The sequence below is a fragment of the Zosterops lateralis genome (assembly GCF_965231275.1).
Source record: "Zosterops lateralis genome assembly, chromosome: 34".
Lineage (NCBI taxonomy): Eukaryota > Metazoa > Chordata > Aves > Passeriformes > Zosteropidae > Zosterops > Zosterops lateralis.
The window spans coordinates 1,669,666-1,696,486 of record NC_139794.1 but is presented as its reverse complement, the minus strand read 5'-3'; the positions used below and the strand labels follow the sequence as shown (position 1 = coordinate 1,696,486).

Here is a 26,821-nt window from a genome sequence, read left to right as displayed (position 1 = left end):
CTGGCTGAAGGAGACCCTCTGTCTCCAGGTGCCACCACACAGACTCCCTCATTCCCTGGCCTCCACACTGGGTGCCAGGCCCTCCCCCCATCCCCAGCCCTGTCTCTGTCTCCACAGTGCCCGTGGCCAATGCCACCATCACCCCTGGTCCTCTGTCACACCAGGTGCACACAGGTGATCCCGTGACCCTGCGCTGCTCAGTGCAGGTGGGCTCAGCCCCTGTCACCTTCACCTGGCTGCACAATGGGCAGGAGGTGGCCCGGGGTCCCCTCCTGGAGCTTGGGGACGTCGATGTGGGACATTCGGGCACCTACCAGTGTGTGGCCACCAACCAGCTGGGACAGGACGGGCACCGCATGTTCCAGGCACTCAGCCCCAAGCTGGCCCTGGAGGTGACACCGCAGGGACACTGGAACAGAGGTGGGGTCACTCAGGGTCACCAGGGAGTACAGGATTTCTGTGGTGATGGGTGATCCTGATGTTTCCCTCTCTGTTTCTTGCAGTAGCTGCAGGGGTTGGTGGGTCCCTTTTGGTCCTGGTCCTGCTTGTGGCTGTCATTGTGGGTTGGCACTGGTGGCACCGCCTGGGTGGGTGACAATGGGGGCAATGGGGCCCTGGGGGAGTGGGAGGCCACCTGGTATGTGAGGATAATGGGTGACACCCAGAGCCCCTGAGTTGGGCAGGGCTGAGTGCTCAGGACCTTTGCTCAGTGTCCTCAAGGATTTGGGGAGATTTTGGAGGGTCTTGCAGGGATATTGAGGGTTCTTTCAGTGATCCTGCAGGAATTTGGAGGGTACTCCCACGTGCCAGGCTTGGGCTTCTGGGCACTCAGGGGATCCAGAGCACTGGGGTGGTTCAGGGTTTCTGGGGCGCATCAGGGATACTGGGGAGACCTGTGGGAAATTGAGGGCCTGGTGGTGGTTCAGGATGCCCACGAGTGGATGGAGGCCCCTGGGACTCCAAAGTCACCCCTCCAGTTTTCCTTTCAGATGTCAGAAAGCACCAGCAAAGGTGAGTGCATGTTCTAGCCACAGTCTCCCTTTTACCCAAACCCCCAGGACCTCCTATCCCCTTCCACACACACTCCCTTATTCCTACAGGGCCCTCCCAGACCCCCTGGCACCCAACATGGAGGATCCTGAGGTGACCTGCTCAGAGCTGCTGGGGCCACACGGGCAACCATGGGAACCCAGTGACATCTATGAGAATCTACAACAAAAGTTGTGACACTCTGGGGAATGGGAGGCACTGGGTGACACTTGGGGTGCTCCCTCCGTGCCTCCAGTGGTTTCCCATCCTTCCATGGCAATTGCTCATGAGTCAGCGGGAGGCTACACAGGGCACCCTGTGCTCCCTATTTCCTCTTCCAGTACCCCTAGGGGCTCCCCTTTCCTCTTCCCAGTACCTGGAGGGGCTCCCTAACCCCCATCTGAGTTCCTATTTCCCCGTCCAGTGCCCTTCTGTTGCTCCCAGTAGATCCAGGTGCTTCCCATTCTGTCTCTCAGTACCCCTGTACTCCCAGTGGCTCTGCAATCCCCCTCTCAGCACCCTGAGTACACTCATGGCTCCTGATCTCTCCCACCACTGCCAGGGGAACACAGGATTCATTTCCCTCTTATTGGCACCAAAATGCAGATTTTTTTTGTTAAACTGGCAGAAATGGTGTTTCTTTGTTCCATTCTGTTGGGCTTTAGGAATGGTATACTACAATTCTGGGCTGTCACTAAACATCAGGGGCCGCAGCCATTCCCCCTGCCTGGGGAGGCACAAAAGGCAAAGATCCCACAGAGCTGAGAGAATGATTTCCTGCAAACAGCAATGAGAGAACAAAAGCAACAGCAACTGCAACAAGGTTCAGAATCCAAAGGGTCACAAAAGGAACAATTTCCGGTGAAAGCCCCTGAAAATGAGCAAACCCAGGACCCTGCCCCCAGCATGTTTCCTCTATCAGAGGGACCTGGCAGGGCCCAGGACCTTCATTTCTTTGTTGGCCAAAGTGGCCTTCAGGAGGCTCTGGATTCTCTTCTCCCCTTTCCCAAACCTCTCCTCTGCCATGTTCCCCACATGATGATGTCATCAAGGCCCTGTGGGTGTTCTGGTGGAGCCTTCCATGTTTCCAGAGTATTTGGAATGAATCCATGGCACAGTGTGGGGCTGGGTTTCCAGTCAGTTCCAGAGTTTTGGACACCCCTCCAGGTCAAGGTGTTCTAAATGTATGTGCTGCCTAATTTTTCCAATCCAAAAAAAACTCCCAACAAAATTAAATATATCAGCAATTTTAATTTGTGCAGCTTAAAAGTTACAATAATTTGCTAATAGTAAATAATATATTGGTTCTAATACAAGAGCAAATGGACCACAGGGTACGGTGCAGGATTTGATCTCCTGTCTCCCGTACAAAACAAAATAACCTGTTTGATCCCTTTTATAATGTGTATCAACCCCCACTCCCTCCCATTTTTGATTCATAAGATCTACATCACCACCCATTTCCTCCTTTACTGCACGTGCTCCACCATCCCCTTTTTAGGGGGTCTCCCCACCTTTGGGGATCGTAGGGAGTAAGGCTCATCATCTTCCTCCATGTCCTTTGAGTAACCTTTTAGCTTACACATGCATATTAAGCTTATAATACGTCAGTGAATACCAAATTCGTACATTAAAGCCATAAATTTCATATAATTAGCAGTTTTCCTGGATTCCCCCCGAACTCTCCTGTCTCCCAGGCAATAAATATCATTTTATTAACACTTTTCTGGAGTTTCCCCAAGTTTTCCTGTCTCACAGATAATTTTAGGTACTCTTATCTCAGTTCCTTCCTGTTTTCCTACTGTTCACTGAACATCTGGAGACAAGGGTGGGACCTTCCCCTTCTCTCTCCTCAGACTTACATTTTAACTACTATTATTTTTAAAATATTGATTACTGTTTCAGTTTTTATCAGCAGGAATCACACCTATTTATCACAAAGGCAAACTGTGCCATGCTCTCTGCTGCCAAAGGGTTGGTATCCTGCTCCAAAGGTGTCTGCCAAGGAAGACTGGAACCTCCCTTGGCATGGGAAATATGATGACCTTCCCTCCAAAATATTATGACTTTGAAATTACTGGGCCTTAATTAAGGCAAAGATATGGGAACAGGAATAACAGTTCCTTACTAGAATATATATAACAAGACAAACAAACAACAACACCGCCAGCAAACACAAAGAAAACACAAACCCAGTCCCAGCTCTCTCTGGGCTGCAGGCACTTCCCCTGCGGTGCAGTCCCAGGCACAGCCAGCAGGGGCGCTGGTGGCTCCCGGCCGGGCAGGGCGGGTGCGATGATTCCCCTGCGACTGCAGGGGGCGCTGTGGCGCCAGCTCGGCTGTCTCTCTCCATGGTTAATGGAGACTGAGCCGGCGGGAGAGAGAGAGAAGCTTCCTTCCCTCACGGACGGGGCTGGGGGGCAGGCGGGAACGGTGCCACTCTGGATGGCAAAATGGGCTGCAGCAGGAACCCTTCGAGTGGCAGCTGGCACGTTGGGGGGAGGAACACCCCATGGTGGCAAAGGGAGCGTAGCCAAAACTCTGAAGCTTTAGCAGGAGCTATGGAGCTTAGGTGGGACAAGGGGTGCCAGGTTCAAGTGTAGCAAAAAGCCCAAAGCAGCAGCAGAGAACAGCAGAGCTGGGCAGCCACAGCCAGGCTCCTGCAAACAGCTGCTACATGCATCCAGGAGATGCACCCTCTGGGAAGGGCTCTGAGGGGCTCTGGGTGCCAGGTTCTCCCCTGAGGCACCTGAGTGTATGGTGAGGGTCCTTTCCAGTGAGATCAGGAGTTGAAAAGGTCCCAGTTCAAGGGCTGCTCTTATGAGCAAAGCCTCACTCGTGGTAGAAGAAGCAGCGAAGGGTGGAACTCTGCAGTGGCACCAAATTGTCCCCAGAGCAACAGCAGCACTGTCCCACCTCCAGTGCCAGGAGCAAGAGAGAGAGAAGAGCCGAGCCCAGGGCCTCACCCCCAAGCCAAAATCTCAGGGTATGTCTGCCTTTCCCAAGAGAAGTTGTTCTTGCACCCTGAGCAGCCTCACAGCAGAAGGGTCCTGGGAGTCCCCAGGCCACAGACTGAGCTGTGGAATTCCCTCTGTCTCCACAGCAGCTCTGCCAGAGCTCAGTGATGTCCTTTGGGCTCCCTGAAATCCCCTCTCCTGAGATTATCAGTTCCAAGGATTCCTGCAGCAGACTGATAGAATGGAAGGGAAATGTGTGCCAACACAGAGTAGGTTTTGAAACCACAGAGAAGGGTGGGACATCACAGCACAGGTTACGACATCACAGAGCAGCATATGTCATTACCAAGCAGATTGTGACATCATATGCAGAGTGGTTTGTGACATCAAAGGGCAGCTGTGTATGATATCACAGAGCAAGCAGTGACATCATAGGGTAGGTGTGTGACCTCATAAGGTGGGTTATGACATCACGGGGTAGCAGTGTGACATCATAAGGAGACTCTTACATCATAGAGCAGGCTGTGACATCACAGGAGGGCTTTGAGGTCACCAGTTTGGTCACTCTGCCCTGCTCCCCTCTCATGCACAACAGTGTCCCCTATCCCCCTGGGTCCCTCCTGTCCCCCAGCACCACAGCCTCCCTCAGAGGATGTTCCACAAGATCAATCCCCACAGCCTGACACGGGGACAAGGGGCTGGGGCCATGGATGGGGTGGGACAGGGGAACAGGGACCCCCCAGCAGCATTCCCGTCTCAGCCCCAGGGGGAGCCTGGGCCAGGGCTCCTTCCTCCAGATCTACAAAGGCACCAGACGGGACCAGGATGAGGAGAACAGCCCCACCAGCCCCAAGTGGTGCTCGAGGTCATGGACAGCAGCCACCACAAGGGCCTTCAGGGGAGGGGCTTTCACAGCCCTCCTCTCCCCAGCTGTCCTGTATCCCTGTCCAGTAACTCTCAGGCACCCATATCCCACATCTCCCACATCTCCCTGTCCCACCGCCCCCACACACCCATGTCCCATGAAACCCATGCATCAACACCCCACACCTCCCAATGCATCCACCTCCCTCAGCTTCCAAGTATTCCTGGTGGTCCCCCTAGCTGGCACCAGCCCAGCCCAGTGTGCAGAGCCACAATGAGGGTCCTCATCCCTCTTCCCTCCCACCCAAGGGAACAAGAAAATCACCCACAGGAACGTCTCTGCTAAGAAGGTGCTGCTGGCAGTGCTGAGATCAGCCACTGCCTGCCTGAGCTTGCAGAAGGAACAACCCCTTCCTTCCTTCCTTCCTTCCTTCCTTCCTTCCTTCCTTCCTTCCTTCCTTCCTTCCTTCCTTCCTTCCTTCCTTCCTTCCTTCCTTCCTTCCTTCCTTCCTTCCTTCCTTCCTTCCTTCCTTCCTTCCTTCCTTCCTTCCTTCCTTCCTTCCTTCCTTCCTTCCTTCCTTCCTTCCTTCCTTCCCTCCTTCCCTCCTTCCCTCCTTCCCTCCTTCCCTCCTTCCCTCCTTCCCTCCTTCCCTCCTTCCCTCCCTCACTCCTTCCCTCCTTCCCTCCTTCCCTCCCTCACTCCTTCCCTCCTTCCCTCCTTCCCTCCTTCCCTCCTTCCCTCCCTCCCTCCTGGAATATCCTGGGCAGCAGAGAGGGGCTGGAAGAGCCCAAACATGGAAAGGACAAATCCAAGGGATGGCAGAGCTGGAATTGCAGCAGCTGAGAGGCGCCCGAGGCTGGGAGAGGAACAACCCTGCTGACAGCGAGCACAGGGAGGAAGGAGGGGCACGAGGGGCTGCAGGTGGATTTCAGAGCGGGGATTTCAGGGAGCCCAAAGGGCATCACTGGGCTTTGGCAGAGCTGCTGTGGAGACAGAGGCAATTCCACAGCTCAGTCCCTGGCCTGGGATTACACAGCCCCAAAAGACCCTGCTGCAGGTGAGATCCCCCGAGGGTTTACAGTGGGGGGGTTACAGGAGGTTGGTGTCAGCTGGGGAGGGCTCAGACACCCCCACAACTTCCCAGAACGACCCCAAATCTCCATCCCTTGAAGGGTCTCAGAGCTGTGAACCAGGGGACAGAAAAGACGCTCCAGCTGAAATGCTCAGGACACTCCCAGACGTCTCCGCTCTGTCCACAACATCCAATGACCGTCCTGCCCCCTCTGCCCCAGCACTGCAATGGAAAACTACAGATTTTTCCCTTTGGAAAAAAGGCTGATTCGGCTCCAAATTGCAGCTGTGAGGCTGAGACACCCCAAATCTGTAGTGACTGAAGCTGTTGGGGGCTTTTTCCTGCTCTTTCCTAATCCCCATTATCCCCCATTGGGTTTCTGTCCTGAGGGATTGGACACTGGGTTTCTGGTATTTTGGGAGAAAACTTGTTTCAGACTTCTCCATTCTTGCTCATCCCCTGCAGCATCTGAGCCGGAAAGAGCAGCTTGGGAATGGAGCCCCAGGCAGAAGGAGCTCCCCAACTCCTCCTCCTTGAAGCCAGTGGCCATCCAAGTGTGGGGCCCAGCCATGGCCCAGCCCCATGCACAGGGATGGGCATTGGCCAGCCCTGCTCTGGCCAGACCCAGCTGGCAGCCAGGACATGAGAGTCCCCCCTGCCCCCTTGGCTTTGATTCTGGCAGCTTTAGAGCTGGGGCAAAGGTGAGAAATTTGTGGGCAAAAAAACGCCTGGCTGTGGTTTGCTCAGCCCTGTGCAAGAAGCACAAAAGCCAATGGCAGCCCAAGCAGTGGCTCTGTGAGGGCCTTGGATGGTTTTCATAGCAGGGCTGGGTGTGGTGGCCCCTAAACTTCCCCACAGGGAAGTCTACTCTCCAGTGGAGAGAGTGCAGTGTGTGATGAAACAGATCTTCTCCCCAGAGGTCTCCCTGGGAGACACACTCTGCTCATTGTGAGTAAAAATATCACAGTCCCAATGAGCACTCTAGTTCCTGCTTTTTCTGTTTCCTCATTTGTTGATTTTTGATCCTTTTCTCCATTGGATCCTTTTCCCTAAAATTGGCTGTTTCCCTAATTCCTTCACCTATTGGCCCGAGCAGCAAACGTTGCTTGCCTGACTCCCTATAAACCCTGATACCCTAGAACATAGGGGTCTTTCAGTCGTCTGCTCCAGGGAATAAAGGAAGCTCTAGGAAAGCAGAAGACTGTCTCCTGTTCTCTCTTCCTGTGCTGCCTGAAGGGAGCTGCCTGGCTAGGCTGCCCTAGCAGCTTGCTCCGTTGAGTTGATCACTGGAGCTACTTAGCTCTCTTGCCTTGGCAACGCTCACACGTAAGCTGATCGTGCTGGTGTTCCTATGCTCCTTAGCTAAAAGGATATCTCTCTAAAGATGCTTCACTGAGGGAAGGTCGTGGCACCCAGACGACCACCGGGCTGCGACAGCAGGGTGGGAACACCCCTGCAGGAGCACCTGTGTGTGAACCAGTCTGAAAATACAGCAACTGATAATTTTGTCCCTCTCAGCAAGGGACTGAGATAGTCCCAGAACTATCACAAATCCCATACACATCAACAACCTGTGCTCAACAACCTGACCAGGATCCTCCTTCTTCCCAAAATGAACAGACTGAGCTGAACAAAAAAAAAAAAAAAAAAAAAAAAAAAAAAAAAAAAAAAAAAAAAAAAAAAAAAAAAACACACAAACCCAAGCATTTTTTCATTTTTTCCAGTTTAATCAAAAAGCTGAATTTTGGGTACAAGAGGGAAAAGGTTTGCGTGCCTGCCAGGCACTGAGAAAGTGAATGAGAAGCCCCATGGGGTGCTGTGAAGATGAAGAAGGGACCTCAGAGAGGAATCGATTCCCCCACTGCTGTCAGTGTCCCCCAGTGTCACAGCACACTCTCAAAGCTGTCATGAGAGTCCTGCTGTGCCTCATGGGGTCCCAGCAGCTCCGTGTGATCCACTTGTGGATCTGTCAGAGTCTGTCCGAGGATGTGTTATGCCTCACAACTGTCTCCGATGGTTGAAGACCAAGACCCCCGGAGAGACTGGGGAGAGCCCCTGGCCTGGCTGAGGTGGGGCACCTGCCGAGGACTGATACGCATCTCCACAAGAATGGAATGCAAGAACAATAGCAGCTCATTACAGTGGACTGAGCTGGTTATACTGACCGTGCTAGAAGGGCACAGCTTGCTGCTTGTTCCTGAGCACCCAACTTTGACGCAGGTGCCTGCACTGGCCCAGTGCCCTCTTTGGCTCCATTCCACTCGCCTTGGTCCTTTTCCTGACCACCCTATAAAGACTCTGCGGATCCCGTGCACCCTTTGTGTACACCCCACTGGAGAAGATCGCGTCTATGGGCATCTCTACGTCTTGAGGACCTCCGACTCTCCACGTGGTAGCTATAATCCCCCTTCCCCTCTTTCTCTATCTTTCTCACTATTCTCTATTTTCTCTCCCTACTATCGCATTGTGGGCACTAAATAAAAGTGCATTTTTTTTGTTTAAGCAAACTGGTTTGTCCCCTGTTGTGTCTTTTGCGCTTTGAGATCTCCAAAACGAACCATCAGGTTCCCCGCATATGTTTGCGGACCCTGACATTAAATTGGCGTCACGGACAGGATCTTGATAGACTGTGGAGTTGCGGGTTTTATATAGTTTGTAGAAGGGGAAGGACCCTCGTCTCAGCCGTACCTAGCACGCCACTTCGGTGAGCGCTGTTAGAAAGCAAGGGGGGCGAGGGAAAATTCCCGCTAACTGTATACACCCAGGCGAATAAGCACTCCCTGTCATCAGGATATTTCAGAAACGATCTCACTGTGCAAAAGATGGGACTCTGTGTTTTAAGCTGCTTGGTGTAGTTGAGGAGACAACAGGCGTTTTTTGTGAAGAAGTGCCTCCCAAGCAGCTGGGTCTCCTCTCCCATTCCAGGGAAGCAAAGGGAAACACAGTATTAGCTGTGCCATTGTTTGTAACTTTAAGAATACCTCCCTGAGAGTGGTTTTTGTCCCTTCACAAAAAATGAGTGAAAATTCTAGTACAAAAGATAAGGATATTCTTTTTGCTTTGCTAACAAAGCATGGTGCTAGACCTTCTCCAGCCGGAGAAGAGTGGGCACAAGATAATTGGTTTAAGTGTGAAAACATTGTAGATAGAATATATTCTTTGCAACATGATGCTAAGTATAAACTGGGCAGAAATAAAACCATTCTTTGCTCAGTTTTGGGGGCCTGCCTTTCGGCAGCCATAGAAACCCATTTTAAACGGGTAAGTGAAGAGAGAGCAGAAATAGAATCCCTGCAAAAACAATTGGAACAGGAAAGAAATCGAGAGGGAGAAGTAATAGAATCCCTGCAAGATTTGGTAGAAGCTTTGCAAAAACAATTAGAACAGGAAAGAAATCAGAAATATTTGCTGGAGATTTCCCTTGCAGAAGAGCGGAGCAAAAATTCAAAACTTGTAGATTCACCAAAGGAAACAGGAGGAAAGGAGACATACAGCATTAAACAGATATACCCTCAGAAAGAATTAGTACACATGCAAAATTGTGGGGAACTCTGTTGCTCCAATTTGAGACCTCTTGTCAAAACAGAATTTAGTTATATAAATGCAGAGGTTCATGACCCCCATATAACCACCAAACAAACACCCAACACAGCCACTGAATTAGCTAAATTAAAGAAAGAATACTCCCGACTTTCTAGCGAATCAGAGACGAAATATGTCTTTAGAGTTTCACTTACTGGTGGTGACCAAATTAAATTAAGTGAACAAGAAGTAAGTGGCTATTGGGGACATGGAGTTTTCTTAACAACAGGGAATACACGTGCCCCATGGTCCCTGACACAGCGTGCAGCTTACTGGGCAGGGGGACTAAGCCCCCTTGAAAGGGGCGACCCTCTGGCAATAGTCAGCACCCCGGACCAACTCCTGGAAAACATACACAAAGCTGCATGCTTGCAAATGATACATGAAAGAAAATTGATTTATGGCTATGAATCACCCATGCAACTACCTGTCAAACCTGAAATAATGACCCCTCTAATTCGAGGTTTGCCAGAATCTCTTAAACCAACAGCAATTCTTCTTCAAAAAACAATAGCGTCTATCACTCCGGTAGACAGGCTTGAAAGATTTCTTGGACACACAAGTGATCAAACTGGTTCCACTGACTCCACTGACTTCTCGCCTTTTGCTACTCCTAGCACACAATCTAACAGCAGTCATAACAGTGGAAAATATGGACCAGTGAAGCACTCAGAGGACAAACCCGAAAAACCCAGAGAAGTCAGGCACATTGCTTCTCCTAATGAAAAACCAGAAAAGGAAAGACAAATCCCTAACCAGCAGCAGTTGTGGTTGCTAGGGCTGAAAAGGGGACTACCTCGAGAAGTAATGGACAAATTGCCTTATGATAAATTGGTTAAAATAAAATTGCTGCTTTTTGAAGCAGCTGCTCACCAAGCCCTTGGCCCTATTCATCCTACAGATCCTTTTCACATAGAATGGGGATTTGCCACCTCAGGATTGTCATTGTATATATGGCAAAGGGGTCCTGAAGGCCCAATCAGATCTGTCAGCTCTTGCTCTTGTGGCTTTAAAGATGCTGAAAAGAGGTACACTACCTGGGAAAAAGGCTTGTTTGTGGTTAGCTTAGCTCTCATAGAAGTGGAGAAAATTGCACAACAACAACCAATTGTTTTGAGAGGCCCCTTCAAGGTTAAGTCAGTCACTACTGGGACCCCCCCACCTGCCGGGGTGGCTGAGAGGACCTCAGTAAGACAGTGGTCTGCTCAGATTGAACATTATTGTAACATCTTCTCAATAACTGAAGGAGCTGTGAAAAATCTAGCACTACAAGAAGCAGAAAACTTGGATAGCATCCAAGACAAACCTGCCTCAGCCATTACCCCTCCCTTTTCCCCCGAACAGCCAGCAAATCCTTGGTTTACTGATCCTTCTGCCTTTTGCCTGACAGCTTCAAGCATAATTCCCTCACTATGGGGACCAAGTGATTCCAACAATCCAGCACGTCACCCTGGACAGTCTGTTTTGGTGGACCTCCCTACTGTAGGGGAAGTACCACTAGTGCAGAAAACCCCTCTGAATAAATATACATGGGCAGCCTTTGATGCTCTAGGGAAAGAGCATCGAATAAATACAGGATGGGCAATTTTCATCATTCTAACCTCCTGCCTCCTCGTGGCAGATTCTGTTGTGCTTACTTTCCACAGGAGAACTCCGAGGGACATGAAGGCTGTATAAACCATGATAAATATTTTAAACAGAAATTTTAAATAGCATTGATTCAGAAATATTAATGAACAAATTGGTTGCCACAATCAAAGATTTGACCAAATTATAACAATTATTATAATTGTCCTTATTGGCTTTGAGGACACTTCAGTGATTGCTATTAAACATATTACCAAATTGGGAAAAGATAAATGTGAATGATAGCAAATTGGTAATTGATACACCTGGTGCTACACAAAACCATGTTTCTTTAGCCCTTAAGCTGCATCCAGGCACAGCTTTGGATGCAGATGGTTGTTGCCTCAATTATAAGGCAAGAAGAAGAAGGAATTCTTCCTACTGAAATTTGGAAAATAATTTGGGACAATGCAAATTCTTTTCAAAGAGAATTCCAATCCTGGTGGAAATTAGTGAACTTTACCTACAACCCCAATACTAACACAGTTACAGCCTTTGTGTTAACAATAGGTAATGCTTCAGTACATTTGATATTCCCTATCTTTGCATTAGGTATAAACCATGATGGAGCTATTCTCTATCCTTCCGAGCATAGAGAATGGGCCCGTCAAACTGGTGAGAAATGGCAAACTGTCAATTTAGAATCTTGTGTTGTTAGGGAGCAGCAAGGTTTCATTTGTGAAAGTAATGCAATCATAGCTCAGGACATTTGTTTGGACACTGAGCAAAATATTTGTCATTTTGAAGTACATCCTAACGAAGCTCCTGGAACAGTGCTCGTGTATATAGGCAATGGGTGTGCATGCTTTAGGACTGTCTGAGATGTTGTAGTTGTAGAAAATGCAATAGTAGATACTAAAAATCACTCAAATTTTTGTGTTTGTGATTTTACCACAATTACAGGATGTGACTTTTCTTATAAAGTCCCAGCTACGTCCTCCTTTTGATTTTGGTTTTGATTGGCCTTGTTTTAGTTAACATCCCTTTTGCAAAAGACACTCCTAAAGTTATTGACGTAAAATGCACTACCCAGACAGCGAAAGTTAAGCCTGTAACAGCAGTTTGATTTGATTAATGTTGCTTTGTCTTAGTCATGTTAATTAAAAATTAAGGTTTGTTTTGTTTTGTTTTCTTTTTTGTTTTTGTTTGTTTAGAAATTATTATCATTTTAAAAATTTAAAGAATTTTGTGAAAGAAAATTGTTTTAAATTAAGTATTTGATTGAAAATTGTAATTGTTGATTTTAATTGATGGTATTATATTAATTATTTAGTAATTTGAGTTAATATTTTGAAAAATTGTTATATTAATTATTTGGTGATTTATGTTGATTATTTTGAAAAAAATTGTTAAAAATTGTTAAATCAATTTCTTTAATTTTTGTTTCATTTTTGCTTCTATTCCCTTTCTGTATTTTTCCTTCTTTCTCTCTGTCTCTGTCTCTCTCTGTCTCTGTCTCTCTCTCTCTCTCTTCTACACCCTCTCTATTGTCTCTGTTTTTCTGGGATATGCTGCCAATGTGGATGAGTCCTGAAGACTTCACGAGATTACGGAACCTGCTGATGGAAGAACACCTTCGTCGTCAGTCGTGAGTCACGGGGTGGTGTCAGAGTCTGTCCGAGGATGTGTTATGCCTCACAACTGTCTCCGATGGTTGAAGACCAAGACCCCCGGAGAGACTGGGGAGAGCCCCTGGCCTGGCTGAGGTGGGGCACCTGCCGAGGACTGATACGCATCTCCACAAGAATGGAATGCAAGAACAATAGCAGCTCATTACAGTGGACTGAGCTGGTTATACTGACCGTGCTAGAAGGGTACAGCTTGCTGCTTGTTCCTGAGCACCCAACTTTGACGCAGGTGCCTGCACTGGCCCAGTGCCCTCTTTGGCTCCATTCCACTCGCCTTGGTCCTTTTCCTGACCACCCTATAAAGACTCTGCGGATCCCGTGCACCCTTTGTGTACACCCCACTGGAGAAGATCGCGTCTATGGGCATCTCTACGTCTTGAGGACCTCCGACTCTCCACGTGGTAGCTATAATCCCCCTTCCCCTCTTTCTCTATCTTTCTCACTATTCTCTATTTTCTCTCCCTACTATCGCATTGTGGGCACTAAATAAAAGTGCATTTTTTTTGTTTAAGCAAACTGGTTTGTCCCCTGTTGTGTCTTTTGCGCTTTGAGATCTCCAAAACGAACCATCAGGTTCCCCGCATATGTTTGCGGACCCTGACAGGATCCCAAGGTGGGGCAGGGCCAGAGGGTAACCAGGGGGGGCCCTGAGAATGACAACGGTTGTGGGGACCTGGCTTGGGGGTGACACCCCTGGGTGACGTGTCCCTGTCCCCCCCTGCACTCACCCACTGCCCACTCAGTGCCCGCAGTGTGAGGGTCCAGCCCTGCCCCCTCCTCCAGGGGGGTCCTGCAGGGATAAGGGGGATCTGAGGGGTGTCTGGGGAGGGGAAAAGGGGAGTCCCATCTGAAGCCCGCCCACTCACCTGTCCTGGGGCTTCCTGGTGGCTGCAAGGAAAAGGGGAGGGGGTGACCATGGGGACCCTGGAACCCCTAAACCTCCCTGAGACCTTGGCACCTCCAACCACCCACATGACCCCCAAAACCCACCAGGAGCCCAAAATCCCCACCAGACCACTGATTCCCCCCGGACACTCCAGGAAACCCTGAACCCCCCAGAACTTCTGCAGTCCCCCCAACTCCACCCAGTGTCCCTGATCCTCTGAGCCCCAGAAGCCCAAGCCCAACACAGAGGGGCAGCACCCAAAATCCCCCAGAACCCTGGAAAGATACACCAACATCCCTGCACAGCCCTCCAAGGGTTCCCCAAACCCTCCTGGAGCTCCAAGGGTCACCCCAATGTTTTTCAAAGTCCACCCAGGGATGCCCCTGGAGCCCAACCAAGACCTCCAAATTCTCCCCACAACCCCCAGGACCCGCAGCCAAGGTCACTGTGGACTTCCCGAGCTCAGGGGCCCTGGGTGCTGCCTTAACTCTGCCCCTCAGAAGAGGGGTTCTGGGGGAAGAAGCAGCCCATGGGATGGGATCAGGGCAATGGTGGTCCTGGGCAATGGGAGTCTGGGATGGGGGTCCCAGGGAGGAGAGACCAAGGGAGTGGGGGTCCCATGGTTGAGTTCTCAGGGGAATGAAGGTCCCAGGGATAAGCAGTGGCTTGGTGGGCCCAGGGGTCACAGATCCTTCCCTGGGTGCCTCAGACTTTGGGGTGACTCAGAGCCCAGCACAGCCCCCACAGGCTGCTCATGGCCAGGGGGGCACCCCAGGGTTGGGGCTCTGGGTCTGTGCCCCACACACTCCTGGGTGTTTTCCCATCCCCCCATTTCCTGGTTCAGCCATCCCAGGGAACACCTGAGCAGGTAACGGTGGGGGGATCCCTGGAAGGGGAAAAGGGGGGTGGGGGCTGCAGGCAGTGGTTGGGGGACTGTGGGGGAATGAAAGATTTTCACTTTCTCTTTCCTGCAGCAGAAGGAAGAGGCTGTTTATGTTGAGGTGAGGAACTGGGTTCTGTCCTGGGGGGCACATCCAGAGGGGTCCTGCCCTGAGGGAAAATTGCTCCTCTGCTGTGGTGACACCTGAGTCTTGTCCCAGGCTCTTGTCCCAGGGAGTTCCTCGTTCAGGGGGTGCCACATCTTTGGGGATTCCTGTCCCAAAGGTGGCACATCCTGGGGACCTCTGTCCTGGGGGGCCCTGAGAATTCCCACTGTCCCCAATGGGGACTTCTGACCTCTGGTCTGCCCAAACTTAAGGGAGCTCCTGATAAAACCTTGCCCTGATGATGGTAAATGCCAGGCTAAATTTGGTTGAATTCCCTGATGCCCAATTGGTTGATAAATACTATACATCCATGAAAAAAAGGCAAAAATCTTTTCCCAAACCATTTCTTTTCCCAAGGAAAGAAAAAAAAAAAAAAAAAAAAAAAAAAAAACTCAGCAAAAATCAAATTAACCATGTATAAAATGGTCTGGTTGATGGAATCCTTTTAATCATTGTGCTCCCAACAAGACATTCACAATAAAACCACAAAAAAATCACAGAGAAATGAGACCTTTTGGTTCCCTTTAGGAGCCCATTAGTGGATCCCACAGCAGCGTGTAGTTGTGGATAACACAGAGTGTGGAATCTCCTTTAGTGTCCAACAGGTCCATGGGATTGTTCCCTGCCTGCTGGGCAGCAACCCAGCCCATAGGCTTTTCTCCTTCCCACTCTGAAACTTGATTTACTTCCCATGGCATCTGCTCCCAGAAGCTCTCTGTCCATCCTTGGAACAGTGCACAGGAATCCGTGGAAATGGCCGTGTGTCCCCAGGATCTGCTTCCCTGGTAAATGCACTCACCCCTGCCCTGAATTCCTCTGCCTGGGCACTCCCTGATCCTGCTGGGACCCCCCACTTCCCCAAAACCACGGGTGGAGCCCCTGGTCAATAATTCCACACTTTTCCCTCTCTTCTGGTGTCCACATGCAGAAGCCAAATATTCTTTCCGGGAGGTTCCAAAGGGCTGCAGGTTTTGTTCAAGGAGGAGGGTCCAGGTCAGGTAGTCGAGCAGATGGGTGTGGGATTTGCAGAACTTCTGGGGCTCTCTCAGCCTCTTGCTTTTGTCAGGGACAAAATGATCAATTGCTGCATTTCCGGACTGGTTCCCTCACAGCTGCCCCTGCAGGGTGGGGGAGCTTCCAGCCAGCCCTGCTCTGAAAACCATCAAAGGCCCTCACAGAGCCACTGCTTGGCTCCCATTGGCTTTTGTGCTTCTTGCACAGGGCTGAGCAAACCACACCCAGGCCTTTTTCGACCACAGAAATCTCACCTTTGCAGCAGCTCTAAAGCTGCCAGAATCAAAGCCAAGGGGGTCTGGGGGGACCCTCATGTCCGGGCTGCCAGCTGGGTCTGGCCAGAGCAGGGCTGGCCAATGCCCATCCCTGTGCAGTGGGCCTGGGCCATGGCTGGGCCCCACACTTGGATAGCCACCGGCTTCAAGGAGGAGGAGTTGGGGAGCTCCTTCCTCCCTGGAGCTCCATTCCCAAGCTGCTTTTGCTGGCTCAGATCCTGCAGGGGATCAGCAAGAATGGAGTAGTCTGGAGCCCTCCCAGAGAGATGCCATATCCCAGGACAGGACCCCCTTGGCCAGCGTGTGTCTCCCCTGGGACAGGATCCCTCCAGGACAGAACCCCCCTGGATGTGCCCCCCAGGACAGAACTCACCCCCACATGTGACCCTCAGCACAAACAGCCTCTTCCTTCTGTTGCAAGAGAGAGAAAGTGAAAGTGTTGGGGGGGCACAGCCAGACACCCCCATTCCCGACAGCCTCCCAACCCCCCTGCAGACACCTCACCCCATCCTGGGGTTCCCCCAACCTGTTCCCTGCTCAGGTGCTCCCCAGGATAATCAAGGCAAGAACTGGGTGGTTGTGAAATGGAGGGGAAAAAAGGAAGGAAATGGAAATGAGGAGAGGAAGAAGTTCCTTGGGTGTGGTGGAACACAGATCCAGAGCCCCTTGGAATCCCCTTGAGGTGATCACCAGGCCACCAGCACCTCAGGGGGCAGCGCTGGGCTCTGTGTCACCCCAAATTCCCAGGCACCCAGGGAAGAAGCTGTGACCCATGGTCTCACCCAGCCCATGCCCATCCCTGGAATCCCCATTCCCGTGGGGCCCCAATCATAGGACTCCCATTCCTTCTGTCCCGCTCCCTGGCGCCCCTATCCCAGGACTGCCATTCCCCAAGATCTCCATTCCCAAAGATTCCCATCCTGGTAATTCCAGCCCCTGGGACCTGCTTTGCCCTGGAACCATTATTCCCCCAGGATCCCCATTCTCATGGGGCCCCCCTTTCCCCTGGCATCCCTATCCCTTGGCCCCCATCCTTTGATCGCAAATCCCTGGAGGCCTCGTTGTTCTGGGACAATCATCCCTGACTACTCCCACCCCCTGGGACCCACATTTCCATGGGACTCCATGCCAGTGACCCCTCCTCCTCAGAATCCAAATACCCCTGGACACCTCAATTCCCCTGGACTCCCATCCATGGCTCCCTGCACTGCCTCAGCTCAACATTCTGACAACACCAGGTCCCTACTCTGTCCCACCATCACCCCCGTGTCTCACAAGGTCCCCATCCTGCCCCCATCCTGTCCCCACCCTGCCCCCACCAAGGGCCATCAACATGTGATGACGAGACCTGACCTTGCTTCCTTCCTCTTTGTCCAAAGAGCCCCACCCAGGGGACCGGTGGCCACAGCAGCGAGTGACAGCCAGTCCACATGGCTGGGGACACGGGGATGGCCAGGAAGGTGGCGCTGCTCCTGTGGGGTGAGTGCCCCGGGCACGGGCCTGACACCCAAGGGACGGGCCCTGGTGCGGCAGAGACCAGTGGGGAGGGGGCACAGGGAGGCTGTGGGGTCCCCTGAGGTCCCCAAGGCCAGTAGAGCCAGTGCAAGAGGTGACCGAGGTTATGGGGTGGCTTTGGGGATAGGAGAGGCCTATTACTGGATGGACAATGACATGGGAACAGGGATTTGGGGAGGCATCATGGGGCTGGGGCAGCCATGGTGACAGGGACAAGGGGACTGGGATACAGGGACAAGGGGACGAGGGGACAAGCACTCTGCAGGTTGGCCATGGGGACAGAGGCCATGGGGCTGGTGGGGGTGACCTGTGCCAGCACGGGGTGGTCGTGGCACCCCCATTTCTGGGGAATCAACAGTGTCCCCATGGCCAGCCTCAGCCTGTGGTACCCACGGTGTCCCAGGCCATGAGAGGTCTGTGCCATTTTAGTGTCCCCACGGGGAAAGCTTGGGGACAATGCCACAGCCCGAGCCCTGGGTGCTGCTGTCCTTGCGGTGTCACGCCCATCCAGCCCTGTCCCTTCTCCCTTCCAGCCCAGACCCTCGGCCTCGCTGATGAGTCGTCAGGTGATGTCATATCCCTGCCCTGCTGTTCCCAGCCCCACGCTGTGGCCATGGCAGGCTGGTGTCCCCTGTCACCCACAGGTGCCCAGACCACCCAGCTCCTGGTGGAGCCCCCCCGGACACCAGCGGTGCAGTGGGACCGGGTGACACTGACCTGCCAGGGCTCGGGGACCACCGGTGCCACCATCTGGCACAAGGATGGATGGCGCTGGGGGAATGAGTTCCGGGATAAGTTTGTTGTCACCGAGAGTGGCACCTACAGGTGTGACAGACCTGGCATCGGGCTCAGCCCCCCCGTGAGAGTCTTAAATGGTGAGGGGGTTTTGGGTGTCCCCACCCTGCCACCTGTGGGGACTCTGATGGCTCTGGGAGGTCTCTGCTCCATGGGTCACCTCTGGGTGTGACTAGAACCCAACCCCTGCCACCGGGACATCCCAGGGCATCCCAGTGTGAGGGGACTCCTCCTTTTAATGGGTGGTCCCTGGTACCTCCCAGTGCCATCAGAACCCTCCAGACGCCCCTGGTGTGACAGGACCTGTCTGTCCCCCAGACTGGGTGGTGCTGCAGGTGCCAGCACGGGCACTGCTGGAGGGGGACACGGTGACACTGCGCTGCCGCAGCTGGCTGGACAGACCGCTCACCAGTGTGCACTTCTACCATGAAGAGAAGGATCTGGGGGGGCCCCAGGAAGGGACCGAGCTGTCCCTGTCCCCTCTGCAGCTGCACCACAGTGGCCGCTACCGCTGCAGAGGCTGGATGGGGGCTGTAACGCCACAGTGGAGGGAGTCAGGGCTGGTGACAGTGACAGTGCGCAGTGAGTGCAGGGATGGGGACAGGGAACCCTGACATACTCCAAGGGTTTCCCCACCACTGCCTGCATCCTTCATCCCTCCCTTTACCCCTCCCTGGCTCACCCAAAATTTCCCATGTCCCTGTGGGCTTCCCCCATGACTGCCCAGTTCCCTCTCCAGATCCCTCATCCCTCTCTATATCCCCCCCATCCCACGCTGGCATCCCGCACCCCTTCCAAAGTCCCTGCTGTGCCCTCTGGTCCCTTTCCCTCCCTGGGTGCACTGGGCCCTCTCTAAACCCCACATCATTCCCTGAGTCTCCTCAGTCTCTCTTGTGGTCCTTCATCCCTGCCTGGATCTCTCCATATTTCCATGGGGTCTCTTCTTTGTCCCAGGTCCCAACACGCCTCCCAGGGTCCACTTCTGCTCACTGGGGTCCTCTGTGCTCCCCTCCAATCCTCCCTCCTTTCCCTCCCATGTCCCCCAACAATCCTGGCTTCCCCATGCCACCTCTGTCCCCCTGCAGGGATTCCACTCTCAGGGGTGTCCCTGGTGGCAAAGCCCCCCGGGGGACAGGTGGCACTGGGTGACCGTCTAGTGCTGAGCTGCACGGTGGCTGCAGGGACAGGTCCCCTGTCCTTCACCTGGCACCGGGGTGACTCAGGGGCACCGTTGGGCACTGGCCCCCGCCTGGAGCTGCGCCACGTTGTGAACAATGACAGCGGTCACTATCACTGCCAGGTCAGCGATGGGGACAGCGTGGTCAAGAGTGTCCCCCTGAATGTCACTGGGTGAGCAGGACTGTCCGGGTGGGGGTGGTCCCACCCACAGCATCCTCCAGGATACCCTCATCCCCCCATTCATTTCCCTCTTTTGGGTGCCAGCCCCTCCCTGTGGCCTTAGCCCTGTCTCTGTCCCTGCAGTGCCCGTGGCCGATGCCACCATCACCCCTGGTCCTCTGTCACACCAGGTGTGCCCAGGTGACCCCGTGACCCTGCACTGCTCAGTGCAGGTGGGCTCAGCCCCTGTCACCTTCACCTGGCTGCACAATGGGCAGGAGGTGGCCTGGGGTCCCCTCCTGGAGCTTAGGGACGTCGATGTGGGACATTCAGGCACCTACCAGTGCGTGGCCACCAATCAGCTGGGACAGGATGGGCACCGCGTGTTCCAGGCACTCAGCCCCAAGCTGGCCCTGGAGGTGACACCGCAGGGACACTGGAACAGAGGTGGGGTCACTCAGGGTCACCAGGGAGTACAGGATTTCTGTGGTGATGGGTGATCCTGATGTTTCCCTCTCTGTTTCTTGCAGTGGCTGCAGGGGTTGGTGGGTCCCTTTTGGTCCTGGTCCTCCTTGTGGCTGTCATTGTGGGCTGGCACTGGTGGCACCGCCTGGGTGGGTGACAATGAGGGGACAGTGGTTGCAGGGAAGCCCCCTAGAGTTTTGGAACCATAGGGCGGCACCCAAAGCTCCAGAACTGTGACCTTGTCTGAGGGTCCTGTAGGGTTTGCGGAGGTGCTGGAGAGCCCTGCAGGGATTTTGGGGATTCTTTCACGGGTCCTGGGGGCATTTGGGCATTCTCTCTCCCTGCTGAGGTTTGGGTTCTTGAGGCTGAGTTGGCTGGGGGCACCTGGGAGGCTCATAAATTCTGGGGGCCTCAGGGATGCTTGGGGGTCCCTCATGGGAATTGAGGGTCCCATGGGAGTTCAGGAATTCTGAGAGGTGTCAGGGCCCCAGGGAAACCCCACCATCACCTCTCCCCTCTTTCCTCTGCAGCCTCCAGGAAGCACCAGAAAAGGTGAGTGGAGGTCTCCAGCTGTGGCCTCCCTTTTACCCCCATCCCACAACTCTCCATTCCCTGCCACACATCCCTTTTATCCCCACAGGGCCCCCCCAGAGCCCCCAGCCCCCTTGGATGAGGGGGAGGTTCTGTATGCCCACGTCGTCAGAGCCAAACAGGCACAGTGTGAGTACAGTGGTGGGGGGGACAGTGACACGTCACCCACCGGTGTCACTCTCCACCTTGGAGCCCCCAACTGGTGTCTCCTGCAGGTCCTCCCTGTGTCACCATCACACAGGAACCCCAGGCAGCCTACACAGAGCTGCCAAGACCCCATGGGCACCCACAGGAGCCCAGTGACATCTATGACAATTTGCTGTGACACTGGGGGGCTGGAGGGCACAGGGGCCCTCACCCATGGGCACCCCCACATGTGTGAGCTGCCTCTAAAAACTGCCTCTTCCCCTGCCAGTGGTGGCACAAAAGGCAAAGATTCCAAAGGGCTGAGACAAGAACAATTTCCTGCAAATAGCAACGAGAGAACAAAACCAACAGCAACAGCAACAAAGTTCAAAATCCAAAGGGTCACAAAAGGAACAATTTCCAGGGAAAGCCCCTGGACCTTTCCCCTGGCACATTTCCGTCACCAGAGGAACCTGGCAGGACCCTGGACCTTCATTGCTCTGATGACCAAAGCGGCCTTCAGGAGGCTCTGGATTCTCTTCTCCCCTGTCTCAAACCCCTCCTGTGTTGTGTTCCCCACATGATGATTTCACGAGGGACCTGTGGGGGTTGTGACACCTCCCCGTTTCGCAGCGCAGTTGGGATCAGGCCAAGGCACAGGATGGGGTGTCAGAGAGAGAAAAATTTCGATGTCTTGAGACATTTTGGAACACCGGTGTGTGGCTGGGGTGAGTCAGGCCTTGCTTTTGGTGAGACAGGGCCCTGTCTGTCAATCAGTCTGTCAGGCATGGCACACAGGGGACAGTGAGACACTCTGCCAAACCCAGCTCCTGAGTGACCAAGTGACCAGAAGTCCAACTTAGGGGAAGGGCCCTTCGTAGTCCAAGGGCTTAAAAGGTAGAGCATGAGGTGGCCCTGTGTCTGACCCTGTCTTCTCCTGGAGTGTCTGGCCCATCTACACTGGAAGCCATGGTTTGGCAACTGTCTTGGTTTTGAAGAGAAACAGCTGCCAAGGAAAGCAGGAACCTTCCCGGAATGGAAAGAAGAGCCATGCCTAAAAATTTTTACATAATTTCAAAAATTAAGGGATTTCCTGGGAAATATTGTAGGAAAGTGTAATAACAGCTCTTTACTAAAGGGGTTTGCAAAGGAAACAGAACAAACAACAAGACAAAACCAGAACTTTCCCACCTGCTCAGGGCTGTTTCTTCGTCTTTGGTGCAGTTATGACCAGGTCCACCAGGGGGCGCTGGAGGAAGCAATCACAGCCAGCAGGGGGCGCTGCAGGGAGCACGCCCGGCCAGCAGGGGGCGCTGGAGGAAGCACTCCCAGCCAGCAGGGGGCGCTGGAGGAAGCACGCCCGGCCAGCAGGGGGCGCTGGAGGAAGCACGCCCGTCCAGCAGGGGGCGCCCCGGTGCCAGCTCAAACCCCTCAGGGGCAATGGCAGCCTAGGCCGGGAGGGAGGAGGGGAAATCACTCCTTTTGCAAACTCACGGGCACCAACCAGTCCTGGCACCACCACCAGCAGTGGGCAGAAGTGGCCAAGGGCAGCAGGTTGTAGTGCTGTAGTGCTGTAGTGCTGAGTGGCAGCACAGCAGCGTTCTGGGGCCAGGCACATGCCCTGCACAACACATGCCACTGTTCTCCCTGATCCCAAAGGGAGGGATGACAGCACCAAATTCCCAGCTAATCCTTGAGCCACAACAGCACCACTCCTGGTTTATGGTACAGTTCTTGAAACCCTCAGCCTTTCCCTTGCTTTTTCTCCCTCAGCCCTGGCATAGCAGCTTTGGGAATGTTGAATTCCCCTGGGATGGTGAGGAAAGCAGGTGATTGGTGCTGCCACTGCCAGGGCCCCTCAGGGGGCTCCAGCCCACATTTGGAGTTCCTGCTCTTCCTGGGCCGCTCCTGGTCCCAACACAGCAGCCGCAGGGAGAGGGAGAGGAGGAGAGGAGCAGAGCCACAGCCTCAAGGCTTTTACAGCTCCTCCTTCCCCCAGGAATTTTGGGATAATGGCAACACTAGACACATTTTTGGAGAGAGGTGCTCCCACCTCTGCCCATATGGAGCTATTTTGCCTTCTGGGAAGGTTTTCTGTTGGTTTTTGCTGGTGCTGGACACGATTCAGTGCCTGTGCCATGTGGCTGGTGCCTCATGCTGGCCGGCCAGGAAGGCAGAGCTGGAGCAGCGGCCGAGGTGGGAGCGGCTGGAGCAGGTGGCCAGCTGCCCCCCAGGATAGAACCTGCTCCCCTGTGTGGCACTCAGCACAAACAGCCTCTTCTTTCTGCTGCAGGAGAGAGAAAGTGAAAGTGTTGGGGGGGCATAGCCAGACACTCCCATCCCCCACAGCCTCCCACCCCCCTCTGCAGATGCCTCAGCCCTGCTTCCCCCACCCTGGGGTTCTCCCAATCCGTTCCCTGCTCAGGTGCTACCCAGGATTATCAAGGCACAAACTTGAGGGTTATGAAATTGAGAGGAAAAAGGAGGGAAATGGAAATGAAGAGGAAAAAGCTCCTTGGCAGTGGGGGAACACAGAGCCAGAGGCCCTCAGAATCCACCTGGGGTGATCATCAGGCCACCAGCACTTAGAGGGGCAGCGCTGGGCTCTGTGTCACCCGAAAATCTGAGGCACCCAGGGAAGGAGCTGTGACCCATGGGCCAGACCAGCCACTGACCTCCCATGGTACTCCCATTCCTTATGCTCCCCCTCCCTGTCCCCTCGTCCTGGGACTGCCATTCTCCTTGATCTCCCTGGCCCAGGAACCCATTTCCAAGGAACCCTCTCCCATTCATTCCATCCCTACAAGCCCCTTTCCCTCAGGGCCTTCACTCTCCCAGGCCCCATCATCCCTGCCACACCCATCCCATCACCCAAATCCCTGGAGCCACCGTTCCTCTGGGACTGTCATCCATGAGTCCCCTGAGCTCTGGGACTCCCATTCCCATTGCACCCCCATATCCAGTGACTCCCCCTCCTCAGAACCTCCATTCCCCAGAGACCCCATCCCTGGGACCCCCCTCTTCCCCTGGGCACCCACCCCTGGCTCCCCAAACCCCCTGAGGTCCCACTCCTGAGAACCCCCCGTCCCACCGTGTGCCACCCAGCCTTGCCCCCAGCCTGTCCCCAGCCTGCCCAAAGCCTGTCCAAAGCCTGTCCCCAGCCTGCCCACAGCCTGTCCCCAGCCTGTCCCCAACCTGCCCAAAGCCTGTCCCCAGCTTGTGTCCTGCCTGCCCCCACCAGGTGCCACTGACACAGGAGGGAGAGACCTGACCTCGCTTCCTTCCCATTCCACAGAAGAGCTGCCACACAGGGGCCCGGTGGCCACAGCAGCAAGGGACAGCCAGTCCACACGCCTGGGGACACGAGGATGGCCGGGATGGTGGCGCTGCTCCTGTGGAGTGAGTGCCCCAGGCACGGGCCTGACACCCCAGGGATGGGCTCTGGTGAGGCAGAGACCGGTGGGGAGGGGGCACAGGGGGGCTGTGGGGTCCCCTGAGGTCCCCAAGGCCAGCACAGCCAGTGCATGGGCACAGAGCCCAGTGTGACCAGAGTCATGAGGTGGCTGTGGGGACATGAACAGGAGGGTGGAGATGTGGGGACAAGGATGTGGTAAAAGGAACCTTGGGGCAGGGCAGCTGTGGGGACAGGGAAACAGGGTTTCAGGAACAGGGACGAGGGCCACATACCATGTAGTTGGGAAATACTGTCCATGGTTAAATCCACCCCTCGGTCTCGTGCCCACTTATAGGTGGCATTTCTACTCTGATGACCTGAGGCATCATGGGCCCATAGAGCCAGGAACAACTCTCCCTTGTCTTGCCAATCTAAGCCTATCTTTGATACCTCTATATTTGCAGCCTGATCTACCTGCTTGCTGTTTTGGTGCGCCTCATTAGCCTGACTCTTGGGGACATGGGCATCTGCATGGTGGATTTTCACAGGTAGCTTCTTTACCTGAGTAGCAATGTCTTTCCATTCATCAGCCGTCCAGACTGGTTTTCCCCTATGCTGCCAGTTGGCCTTTTTCCACTTTTCCAGCCAGCCCCACAGTGCACTGGCTACCATCCACAAATCAGTGTAGAGGTAGAGCCTTGGCCACTTCTGTCTTTCAGCAATGTCCAGGGCCGATTGAACAGCTTTGAGTTCAGCAAGTTGGATTGAGTCAACTCAATCCACCTTCTCCTTCAGTGGCTTGTGTGACCTGTCGTGTGGGGCTCCATACGGCTGCTTTCCACTTGCAGTTCATCCCCATGATGCGACAGGAACCATCAGTGAAAAGAGCGTAGTGTCTTTCTTCTACTGGCAGTTGGTTGTATGGAGGAGCTTCTTCAGCCCTTGTCACTTGTTCTTGCTCCTCTTCATCTGTGAGACCAAAGTTTTCATCTTCTGGCCAGTTTGTAATTATCTCCAAAATCCCAGGGCGATTTGGGTTTCTAATACGGGCACTCAATATGATGAGGGCAGTACATTTGCTCCATGTGGCATCAGTTGCGTTGTGGGTAGAGGGGACCTTTCCTTTAAACATCCACGCCAGCACCGGTAGTCGGGGTGCCAGGAGGAATTGTGCTTCTGTGCAAATCACCTCTGAGGCAGCTCCTTTATAGGTGGTCAAGATTTCCTTCTCTGTGAGAGTGTAGTTGTCTTTGGACCCTCTGTAGCTTCAGCTCCAGAATCCCAGTGGTCAAACTTGAGTCTCCCCAGGCACCTTCTGCCAAAGGTTCCAGGACAGACCATGGTTCCCAGCTGCAGAGTAAAGCACATTCTTCACATCTGGTCCCGTCCTGACTAGGCCAAGGGCTACTGCGTGAGCAATCTCCTGCTTCATCTGGGCAAACACATGTTGCTGTTCAGGGCCCCAGTGGAAATTGTTCTTCTTGCGGATAACCAGGTAGAGAGGGCTCACGATCTGGCTGTACTCAGGAATGTGCATCCTCCAAAAGCCTATGGCACCTAGGAAAGCTTGTGTTTCCTTCTTTGTGGTCAGTGGAGACATCACGATGATCTTATGGATGACGTCAGTAGGAATCTGATGCTGTCCATCCTGCCACTTTACTCCCAGGAACTGGATCTCTCGGGCAGGTCCCTTGACCTTGCTCTTGTTGATGAATCCAGCTTCCAGAAGAATACAGATGATCTTCTCTCCTTTCTCAAACACTTCCATTGCCGTGTTCCTCCACACAATTATGTCATCGATATACTGTAAATGTTCCGGAGCTTCACCCTTCTCCAGTGCAGCCTGGATTAGTCCATGGAAGATGGTGGGGCTGTGTTTCCACCCTTGGAACAGTCAGTTCCAGGTGTACTGCATGTCCCTCCACATGAAAGCAAACTGAGTACTGTATTCTGCTGCCAGAGGAATGGAGAAAAATGCATTGGCAATGTCAGTAGTGGTGTACCACCTCACTGCCTCAGACTCCAGCTAGTACTGGAGTTCCAGCATGTCCAGCACAGCAGCGCTCAGCAGTGGAGTCACTTCATTCAAGCCACGATAGCCTACAGTCAATCCCCATTCTCCATCAGACTTGCACAAAGGTGAGTTGAAGCTATTGAAGGGTGCGTTTTGCAGACCACCCTTTGGGTCTCCAGATGTTGAATCACCTTGTGGATGGGGATAACAGCGTCTCGATTCATCCAATACAACCAGCAGTGCACTGTCAAGGTGGGAACTGGTACTTGTTGCCCTTCTACCTTCAGAAGTCCTACTGCAGATGGGTTCTCTGATAATCCAGGCAAAGTATTCAATTGCTTAATGCCCTCTGTCTCCACAGTGTAAGAGACAGCCTGAAGATCCCTCATCTGCCTCATGACCATCATCAAGAACAGAGACTGAAATCCCTAAAGGACTCTAAAGCCCCAACACAGGAGTCCTGGCCTGGCTCAGGTGGGACGTCTGTCAAGTGTTGAATGTAGGTGTTGAATGGAGGTGTGTTTGATGGAAAAAACTAGCATGCATTTCAACGGGAACCAGAGCAGAAAAAATGGGCAAGTCACAATCAATGGATTGTACTTG

At 53.3% G+C, this 26,821-nt stretch overlaps 1 protein-coding gene across 1 annotated transcript in view; it reads left to right on the top strand.

Annotated features, from left to right (window-relative positions):
* The window catches only part of LOC310921430 (low affinity immunoglobulin gamma Fc region receptor III-like), a gene marked incomplete at both ends in the record, with an annotated part of 68,861 nt that extends 47,852 nt beyond the window's left edge, over nt 1-21,009 (top strand). Inside the window, 4 exon segments of the mRNA XM_083881559.1 lie at nt 20,159-20,242; nt 20,624-20,645; nt 20,734-20,813; nt 20,900-21,009. Coding sequence (XP_083737685.1) covers nt 20,159-20,242; nt 20,624-20,645; nt 20,734-20,813; nt 20,900-21,009 — 296 coding nt within the window.
* Nucleotides 21,010-26,821: the final 5,812 nt, after the last annotated feature.